This window comes from Triticum dicoccoides, chromosome 7B (genome assembly GCF_002162155.2).
Source record: "Triticum dicoccoides isolate Atlit2015 ecotype Zavitan chromosome 7B, WEW_v2.0, whole genome shotgun sequence".
Taxonomy (NCBI): Eukaryota; Viridiplantae; Streptophyta; class Magnoliopsida; order Poales; family Poaceae; genus Triticum; species Triticum dicoccoides.
Window position 1 is genome coordinate 47,653,169 of NC_041393.1, and position 10,911 is coordinate 47,664,079.

Genomic DNA, 10,911 nt, shown 5'->3' on the forward strand with positions numbered 1-10,911 from the left:
GATACAGGCAAAAGGCACAGCCAAGAGCAATGCACAGCTAAACTTCTTCAGTACCAACCTTATGGTAAGAGTAAATATAGATCTGATGTGTAGAAAATGGAGGGCAAAGGAAAATAAGCTGCAGAGTGATGGTACATGAACAACTACCTGTCAATATAAGTACACTGATAAAGGACAACATGTACTTACAAGAACAATGCAGAGCTAAAAAAATTCATTGGCATTGGATATATTTTACACTAATGTAACCATTCATACAGATTAGATAATTTGGAGCGAACAATTGATAAGCGAGCTATCATGCATACTGCTGTCACATAATGAACCGGGTAGGTATGCAAGTACAGTGATACAGGACAACATGTACTAACAAGAGCAAAGCAGCGGGCAGCATATTTGTGATATCAGGAATTCTTCTTCGAGCAGATTTCCTGCCAAAAAGATCCGTAAGGCACATGCGGAAAAGTAGAAGTTCAAATTGTCATGTGATTTCATAGACAGTACCTCATCCTGGGAATGAGACCAGTGCATAACAAGGTTTTTCCATTCAATGTCTTCTAAATTTAGCACATGAGACTTCATCGGAAATTCGTTTATAGACTTGCCATCAAAGTGTGATTTCCTCAGGTAACGCCGATACTGCTGCAATGCTTCCCTGAAAAGCACAAGCAAGCTTTGCTCGTCATGACTATCCAGATTGACCCTCGCCTAGTTACAACAATGTAATGTAAATCATTGATGTGTTCAATCAGCAGAAAACAGGAAAATAATAACCATGAATAATAGCACTTACACGTAAGATGGACAGGAATATGTGAAAATGGTGTTTGTCTTCACTATAATCTTCCCATGATGGGAATATATGCACGTAGTCCCTTACAACATTGAAAGCATTGTCTTTTAAATAGGGAATAAATGGAATGGGGTTCCAATCTGCAGGAATTGGCCGTCTCTGCAGTTGGGATAGGTCTTCGGCTGGTGGACTTGCTGTACGTTTCGCTGGAGTGGGATTTTTCTGTGGTACAGCTGGTGCTATGGCAAATGAAATCGGTATACCTTTTGCTTGAGTGCAGGTCCTGTGTGGTGGGGCTAGTGGTGTGGCTAGTGAAGTATGGGTACAGTCTGCTGGAGTCGGTCCTACGTTTTGTGTCACTGGTTGTACAACCAATATAAGTGGGGTGCTGTCTGATTTCTCCGGCACCACCACATTTTTCAAGGACTTTGCTGGTGCTCCTTCAGGTTCGGCAATCACCCTCTTACTTTTTGATGTCTGATGCACAAGAACAGCATTTGAGTGGAAAAACTTGGTATGATGATAGATGGAATATGTATTGATAATGGATGGGCATGGCATCTTGACATATATGATGAGTAAACTAAGCAGATGGTGGTGCAACAAAGTAGAAGAAATGCAAGACAACATATGCAAGATACGCGCAATCAATAAAACCTTGCCAAATTAGAACGGGCACCTTGATGGGTGAACAGGACAGGCCATCTGCCTTTGACTCCTCGAGGTTAGAATAGTCATTAGGATGATATTCTGAACAAGAATCAACAGGTGGGGAGCGTATGAGTTTCATTGCATCCAGAATGGCACTCAATGCCTTGGTGCCAATTTTGTAAGTCATTGCAGTGTACCACAATATTCTTCTGATGCGTTAATTCTGATATTCACTGTAATTGCGTATAATATCTGAGAACCATGAAAACATAAATAGTTGTGAGATGATATTCAAATATAGGGGCGCCCCTGTAAACACTTGTGTGCTATCACTGGATTCTGATGAGAGAGATCATGTGTGCTGTAATATGGTGCGTGCATTTATATAATCTGGCACAAGTACACAAAAAATAGGCTCCAGAAGTAAGGATAGTTGGCAGATGATAGGTTCATAATATACTGTATAGAGAGTTTATTGCCAAACCATGATAACAAGAGCACACGGCAACTAGGAAGATCATAGAGTACATAACAGGGGTACACCATAACCACGATATATAAATCGGGAAAGTGGAACTGGCTTGAAAATACGGTGTTGTATTGCTGCTAGTAATTGAAAGCCTATCGATCACGTACAGGCCAGCTTTATCAGTTGTTGACTGCATATGTCCCTGCGCCCCTTCCTGACAAGGAACATACTGTACGTACTAAATACAGAATAAACAAAGAGGAACATGTTAAAGAACAGAAGAGGAAGCATATTTTTGGGGTTCCGCTTCATTGCATACAATGTTGGTTTCCCACTCATGATGAATCACATCGCCCAAAGAAATGCAATTCCATGTTGTCTCTCTATATGTGGCAACTTTGAACAAGAGTCATTAGGATGATATTCTGAACAAGAATCAACAGGTGGGGAGCATATGAGTTTCATTGCATCTAGAATGGCACTCAATGCCTTGGTGCCAATTTTGTAAGTCATTGCAGTGTTTAGCTTCAAGAGTGGACTGCTGCTAGTGCAACACAAAGCAGCTACACAGATCATAGTGTAGATATGACGGGGAAAACCGTAAGCATCAGAGTAAAATCAGCAATGTGGAACTTGCTGGAATATATGTGCTAGTACTTCCGGTACGGCTAGAAAGGCTTCGGATTCCAGTTCTCTTCAATTAAAGGTGCGGTACTATTAATATCAGTGTAACTCTCAAAGGCGACACAGCTCCCCGCATTTCCTTGCTATTCTTATAGGATTGAAGTGGGCAGGTCTCTACAAATCCTATTCCTATGTTTACAAAATCCTATGAATCAAAGAGGCTCAAGTGTCCATCACAACCGACCCTATAGACCTCTACACTGCAAATGTCCCTGCTCATCTTCAGTACAAGGAACATACTGTACTACTATCATACTACCTCCATTCCAAAATATAGGTCTTGGTAGAGATTTCCACTATGGATCACATCCAGATGTATCTAGATACATTTTAGAGTGTAGATTCACTCATTTTGCTCCATATGTAGTCCATGGTGGAATCTATACAAAGAGTTGTATTTAGGAACGGAGAGAGTGCATATTAAACAAGAACGGAAGAGGAACATGGTAAAGAAGAGCAAGCAGATTTTGGATAATAAAATGTTGGTTGCGCAGTGCCCACACATGATGAACCAAAGCGCATTAAGAACGCAACTCCGAGCTGTCTCTCGACTATTTCAGGCGGTTGGATGAAGATCCTATGTCTCCTAACCCTTCTTCTTCCTCGTCTCTGATTCTTCCGATACAGAACACCGCACGGGCCGCCGGCCGACCACCGGCCCCCACCGCCTGTGTTCCTCCGCCACCCCCACCCCCTACCCACATCGAGTTTTCTTCATTCGGCGAGGCCCCACAACCACCCGAGCCCCTTCGTTCACACCGGCCAACTCCGGCGAGCTCTGTAAAATCGACTGACCCAATTTTGAAATTTAGTCTACTGTGATTTAACTAGTGTGGAATATAAAAGGGGAAAACCATAAGCATTGGGAGTGTAGTGTTGAGCGTGCCATGGTGGATCTGAAGGTGTAAACCGGACAAAGGCGACTTGGCAACTAAGACAAGAAATAAAAGTAAAGTAGTGGCGATCTATTTTCTTGCTGCGATAAATAAGTTGAGCAGATACGAAAGAGTACCGCCTCTAGTGCGGCGCCGGTGTATGCATCTGCTGGGAATTTGACGGTGCTGCGGTAGCGATGGCTGTCGGCATCATGGAAGCAGATCTAGGAGGGTAGACGGTGGCGGCAGGGCGCGGTGGACAAGATGGTCGTAGGTGCGGCACCGACAAGGTGGACGACGACGGGGATGAAGCGAGAGGACGGGATGCAAGGGTCCCGATCCGAAGCCGTGGATGAGAGAGGTCGATCTCTTGTAATGGACGGCAGTGTCGGGGTATCAGCTCCGGCATGGTAGAGGAGGACGGCGGTGGATGGGGTGGCGGACATCGACGGACGGAGGAGGCTGGGGTGGAAAGGGTGTTTTGGTGCCCACAGAGTACGAATGGGGAAAAGGGAGATAGAGACGAAGGGGGGAACCATGTATTCAGGGTGCGCTTGTCTCAAATGCGAGGAAATTTACAAACTTAGCCCCCGTTTCAAATTTCCTACTACATCATAACAATATTAGTCGGTTGGGGATAGGACGGTAATCTCACATACACCGAATATTTGCCGACGAGAGTTTGTTTTTGGCGCCCACCGTGTATGAATATGAATCGGGGAGGGAGTCGATTTTGGCCGAGGACACACTGTGTTTTGGCGCCCACCGTGTATGAATCCGAGTGAGAGGCGGTTACGTCACGTTTGGGTGAAATTACAAACCTACCCTATCGAAACCTATAGAAATCCAGCAGATAGGCTTTGCGTGGCAGGGATAGGCAGTAGTAATTTCCATCTCGCAGATTTTGGTTTCGGGCGATTACTGCGACTTTCCCCGCTTTGTTCAAATTTTGCAGAGTGCATGTTTACCGTGCCAACTCAATTCGAATCCCGTTTGTATTCTTTTTTTCTGGGCGGGATCCATTTTCAATTGGAATTACATTCTATAGACATCATTTTTATATATACTTTCAAAAGCATAACAAAGAATTCTGCTCCTTTATATGTATAATATGATTTACAAATACAATGATCTCAAAATCTTAAGGTTGAATTCAAAAAAATTAACCAATTTATGTTCTATTAAAATGTATGGATCAGTAATATCTACATATTAAATAACATAGATGTGCGTGAATTCATATGAGTATGCATGTTTGATAGATCAATTTTGGTTCGAGTATGGATTACATGTATCATCGTCTCGAATTCAAATATTTGAATCCCTTTTATGTTCACTCCTTTCACGCCCATCTGTCTCGCATGCATGCTCCTTCATGTAGGTATCACTCTCTTTTCTCCAGCTCACCCGCGCGCTCACTTCATGTTTCTCCTATCCTAGCAAACATGCTCTCTCGACGTCTCCCTTGAGAAGTGTCACACTCTCCCTATCATTATACATTACATGGTTTTCATTATCTCTCACGTCTCTACTATTATCTGGTATCACTCGGTACCTAAGCTTTCTTTTTCACCGCCACACACACAGTCTCCACTCGTCTTTCACTTTGTATTTCTCTCTATGGGATTCTCTCACACACCCTATATGTCTCTGGATATGACTCATACCACTAAAATTACTCTCTCTCTCTCTCTCATGTAGACACAACATTTGTTGCGGTCTCCTTTTCGTCTCCATCCCAGACTGACATTATTCATTTGTTTACCGATCAGACAACCCCCCATCTCTCTCTCACACACAGATACACACACACACACGCAACTCCTGCTTCCACTCCCCGTCCCGACTACCGCCTCTCTCAGACCACACACAAAACACTCGCTTTCCCACTCTGACTCGTATTTCTCTCACAAACATTTACCGACTAGCGTCTAGATAGGTTTATACACCCGCACACTCGTGCTTCCAGTCCCCTTCCCGACTACCGTCTCTCTCTCACACACACACAAAACTCTCACTTTCGCACCCCGACTCGTATTTCTCTCACAAACATTTATCGACTAGCCTCTCGATAGGTTTATACACCCGCACAATCGTGCTTCCACTCCCTTCCCGACTACCGTCTCTCTCTCTCACACAAAACTCTCGCTTTCGCACCCCGACTCATATTTCTCTCACAAACATTGATCGACTAGCCCTAGATAGGTTTATACACCCGCACACTCGTGCTTCCAATCCCCTTCCTGACTACCTTCTCTCTCTCACACACACACACAACTCTCGCTTTCGCACCCCGACTCGTATTTCTCTCACAAACATTTATTGACTAGCCTCTAGACAGGATTATACACCCAAACACTTGTGCTTCCACTATTGCATACATGTCTCTCTCCCGCTCCTTGTATCTATGTAGATTTTTCTTCCCTTCTTGAGACACGCCCTCTCAATCATGCACACACACACTATCGCCTCATTTTAAGATAATACCTATCACACACACTCCTTGTGTCTTTGTCACATATGCACTCCATCCTCCTCCACTCTCCCTCTCTCTCACACACACATGGGCTTTTTGCAACAAGTAGCAAGATGCCCATGCGTTGCACGGAACATCAAGATGCATTTGTATGAGTAGTTTCTCTTGTGGGGGGAAAGGATGAACGAGGGAAGGCCGGATTTGCAAATTGTGGAGAGGGGTGTGGGTATCTTTTTGCAAAATTGCCATAGTTTCCTTCCTATCCGTCAGATATAGATCGGACGGGCTATATTGCAGGATGGTAGGCACCCATCATCACCGACAATGCTTTTTATAAGAGTAGGGATAAAAACAGAGTTGGTGATGATGGTGGGCCTGCCATCCCGCAATGTAGGTCATCCTATTTATATCTGACGGATAGGAAGAAAAATATGGCAATTTACCCGCACTCATCACCACATTTGCAGATCAGGCCTTCCCTCGTTCATCCTTTTCTCCCACAAGATCTTGATGTTCCGTGCAATGCACGGGCATCTTGCTAGTAAGAGTAGAAATTAGACATATACCACTTCTCGAATCTTGAAACCAATAACATTCCTCCCTTATCACATCAAAACTGCCAAAGGAATATATTTTGAGTGAAACATAACATATTTTTAGTGATATACGTATTTCAAAACTAGACTTTTTTCTATCAAATTGGTGAATATATATTATTCTACTTTGATCGTGTGGCGATGCATTGGCACATTGCTAGTAGTTATTATAATTTTTTGGACACTAGACAAACGGTGGAGTACATATACAAAGAGAAGAGGTGCACGCACGCAGTCGGCCTCTTGTTGTCTCGCGCACATAGTGTTACGTAAAGGCGACATTAACAAATATACCCTGAAACCCTAGGTGCACGATTGCTGCATTGGCGGGTACCGGGTACGTGGTGGAGCACCTTTGTGGGAATAGTGAGCTCGTGTGATAATTTGATCCATAGGAGTTGATGGTCGGGACCACAGGTGAATGAATTGGAGGCGGTGGCTCGCCATTTGCCACAGATCGAGTAGCCACGTTTAAAATATCATATTTTTAGTGGGGTTAAGAGTTCCAATTTTCAATGGCGCGTTATAAGTACTAAGTAGTTTTTAGAATGATTGGTATGGAGCGAAAATGGAATTCATAGTACTTCGTACCTCCTTGGCATATGGGTGTATGGGTTTATGTTGTGAGATGTTGAACCTGGTAGTTCTAGGGCAAATACTATGGTTTAGATTTAGATGTTGGTTTTCAGTAATGAAAATCGGAAGGGGAAACCCTTCTTTGATTTTAAAAAAACTACTACCTCCATTCTGGTTACTAGTCCCCATCGTATTTTGGGTCAAAATTTTTCCACGAATTTTACTTGTAAAATGTGAATGCGAAACGAGATTTTGTTATACCCAAACAGAAAAAGGAATGGAGGGGGTGATTGCTCTGACACAGACGCGGCCTCTCATAGCGCAGGCATTGAACCGGGGCGCCGACCAAGAGGGCCCCACTCGCTGCAGGCCCGGCTGAGCACGCCTCCTCGCCACGTGCAACCAGCTTAAGACTGCTTCGTTTGTTATTGTTTGGAAAGTAATTGTTGTTATTACATGACCCAAAATTTTTTTTGTGCCACATCGATAGATGCACGGACATCACAACAGGCATGCTGACTAGATAAACATTTGAACCTAGCTATTATGAAGGAAATTTTGTATTGACAACAATTTTAGATAGCAGGAGACGCCTAGCCTGCTCTGCCTCTGCTAGCTTATTTCTGGCTTCTTCCATCTCTTCTTTGGCTTGGGTGAAGAGAGCATCTGATTGCTCTTTCCGCTTCTTCAGGAACTCATCTACATTCAAAAGGGCTGTTGCATGCTTTCTTTCAGCCTTTACTAGAGCCACGAGGACACGAACAGCTGACGACTCCACCTGGCTTGTGTGTAATCCAGCATCATCTAGGAATTTTCACCTTGTGTCTAATCCAGCATCATTAGGGAACTGGCACCTTGTGTGTAATCCAACCTCATTTTGGAAGCATGATCTCGAGGTTGACCATACTTCCGTCCTCGCAGGAACTGCATCCTGACATGAAGTTACTTCTTTTTTAGATCAATACTCAGAGCAACCCAGATCCATTTAGTATAAGCCAGATAAACAGAACTCGGAGAAGTGAATTCGAAAGGAAAAAAAAATAAAAACAAGCTACAATGTGAGAACACCCACTTCCTACATCAAGCTAAAAAAGAAAGCATTAGGATGATTAAGACTCTTCTTATTACACATCAAAGAACACCAGGCTTAAGAGAAACAGAAACTACAACATATACACATCGAAGAACACGAGGCTAAATGAAAGTAATTGAAAGCATGTTATTTACCAAAGCTCGTTTTACAGGTTCGGTGCAGCTCCTCTTTAACTTTCCACGCTCCTTGAAGATGTCCTCAATATCCTGTGTTTGGTCTTCATTGCTACTCTGCATGTTCGCACTAGTGGTTTTAAAATCTCAACATGACAAGAAAAATATATTACTAGTAATACTCGCGCATCTTGTGGGCAACATTAAAGCACTCATCTGCCATCTTAGAGCATCTCCAACAGAATCGCAACGCGCGGCGCTTTAAAAAAGTGTTTACAGTACTGAGATCGAGAAGTAGATAGACTAGAGAGTAGAGGATAGTTCTCAGCATTGATAGATAAAAAAATAGATTATTCAACTACTCCTCGTCGTCCGACTCCTCCTCGGTGATATCCTCCTCCGACGTCTGACTTTAGGCGTGAAGATACCGATCATCGTCGGATTCCCCTCATGTTGAATTGAGTGTCCTCTTTTCGCCTATGCTTGTCCTCGTGATAGGTGGCTCACTCCGCCCTCCTATTATCCCTCTCCGCCCTCCTTTGCGCGTAGAACTCGTGCTTGTTGATGATGTCCTGCGGGAAGTGTTGGCGCCACAGCACCATGGCTTCCTCATCCATCTCGGCGATGTCGAGACGGTGCTCCCTCTTCTGGTTGTCACGACGATCCTCGTTGGTGCTAAGAAGCGGCAGAGGCACGAGCTCCTGCGCCCACTCCCACGTCGGCACATTGGGGAAGTTCAATGTTCTATGAGGCCACTGGAGGCGCCAGGCCGCCACGTCGTACGCGCGGGCGGCCTCGTTGGCGGTGTCGAAATTGCTGAGGCCGAGGTGCATCCCGCGGAACCGGATCTCGACGGAGAAGCCGCCGGAGGGGTGCGCGCGGACGCCGCGGTATCCCCAAGTTTCCCAGTGATGCGGTGGCATGGTGGCGCAGCGGCGGCGAGGCGAGAAAGAGCGGGGAGAGAGCGGTGGCGAGGCAAAGAGCGGGGAGAGAGCGGTGGCAAGGCATAGAGCGGTGGGAGGGTGCGCCGGACGCCGCGCGCCAAAACTAGCACAGCACGATACAGGAGCGACGCACAATTACAAGCTGATATTCTGTTGGACAATGGAGGCTATAACCAAATATTTTACGGGAACAATAGCACCCAGGAAATTTGAAGGGTAGGTATGAACAAAATTGGAACTGCACACGTACTGCTAGTGATTCAATACACACATTACCAATCGAGGAGGAGAACGATGGTTGCGGCGGCCTCTGCGAGTCATGGTCAGCAACGGGAGTCAGTTCATTGTCCACGACGGTGGTGCTTCCGCGCTTGGCGTCGGCTTCCGGGAAGCAGATCCGACACTGTGGAAGATGATGCCAGGGAAGAGGCTCCGTGTACAACGACGACGGTGGACCGGCTACAGTGCGGCGTACGAGGTCCTCGATGAGGCAGATGCGCTGCGGTGGACGAGTGCGCCGATGTAATGGGGATGAGCACAAAGGTTGCGGTGCCGTGGAGAAGTCTATTTTGCGGTGGGGATAGAAAATGGGGAGTATTCAGGTGTACTACTCTGGGTGCCGGGGTGGGGTTGGCTGGGTAGGGTGAACCTGAATTTATGAAAACAGCCCCCTACCAAGCATCATCCCTAGGCCTGTTCCGATGGCTATGATGGTAACTTCCCACTGCTCAAATCAGGGTCGCGGGAGATTTTCCCGCCGACCTCAAAATTTTGTGACACTGAACTCCCCTGTGTGGCGTGTTGAGTGATTCGGCTAAGGGGGCGTTTGGTTCGAGGGGCTTTTTTGTGTTGGGACTAAAAAAAGTCCCTAGCAAACCAAACAGGGGGGGGGGAACTTTTTGCTAAAAGTACTTACAAGCACCTCCTTGAGAGTCTTTTTCAAAAAGTCCTAGGGACTAGAAAAAGTCCTAGGACTAGAGAACCAAACACCACCTAATCAACTAGCGAGTAGTACTAGTAAACTCTGCATATTAGGTTTGACCGAAGTCAAACTTCCTAAAGTTTGACAAAGTTTATAGAAAAATATAAACATTTACCATAACAAATATGTATGATGTGAAAGTACATTCAGTAATGAATCTAATGGTATTTATTTGTTATTGTATATGTTAATATTTTTTGTTATAAGCTTTCTGAGAGTTTACAAAACTTGACTTTGACCAATGCTAATACGCGGACTTAAATAAAAACGGAGGGAGTACACATTTGTTTTATTAGTTTGTAGTGAACTAATCATTTGTTGAAATTGTGAAATAAATATATTAGGCTATACAATTCAATAGTTACAATCATTGTCGAATCCCAAGATGTATACAAGGTCTATAGTACTTCACAACATGCTCAAACTCACATAATCCTAGTCAAATGAGAATCTAAATGCATTTCATAGTTATTACTTTGTAGGATGCAACAAAACCAACCATAACTCTACATCAGCCATTATAGAAAGAACATTTTGAACATATCCCAATGTGTGAATGAAACATGCAGAGAGAGCTTGCGAATATGGAGCAGATAGGGCGGGAAAGATTGTATGTATGTGGACGAGAGAGTAGGAGACAACCTAACAAGACAAGGGGA

The 10,911-nt window shown here is 44.6% G+C and overlaps 1 protein-coding gene across 1 annotated transcript; it reads right to left on the bottom strand.

Annotated features, from left to right (window-relative positions):
• Positions 1 to 8,829: 8,829 nt before the first annotated feature.
• LOC119335857 (ethylene-responsive transcription factor ERF071-like) lies at positions 8,830 to 9,249 on the bottom strand. The gene has a single exon (XM_037607915.1). It carries the CDS (start codon positions 9,247 to 9,249, stop codon positions 8,830 to 8,832), a length of 420 nt encoding a protein of 139 aa, XP_037463812.1.
• Positions 9,250 to 10,911: the final 1,662 nt, after the last annotated feature.

Excerpts from the sequence above, each read along its gene's own strand:
- LOC119335857 (XM_037607915.1), bottom strand. The coding sequence starts at position 9,249 with ATGCCACCGCATCACTGGGAAACTTGGGGATACCGCGGCGTCCGCGCG.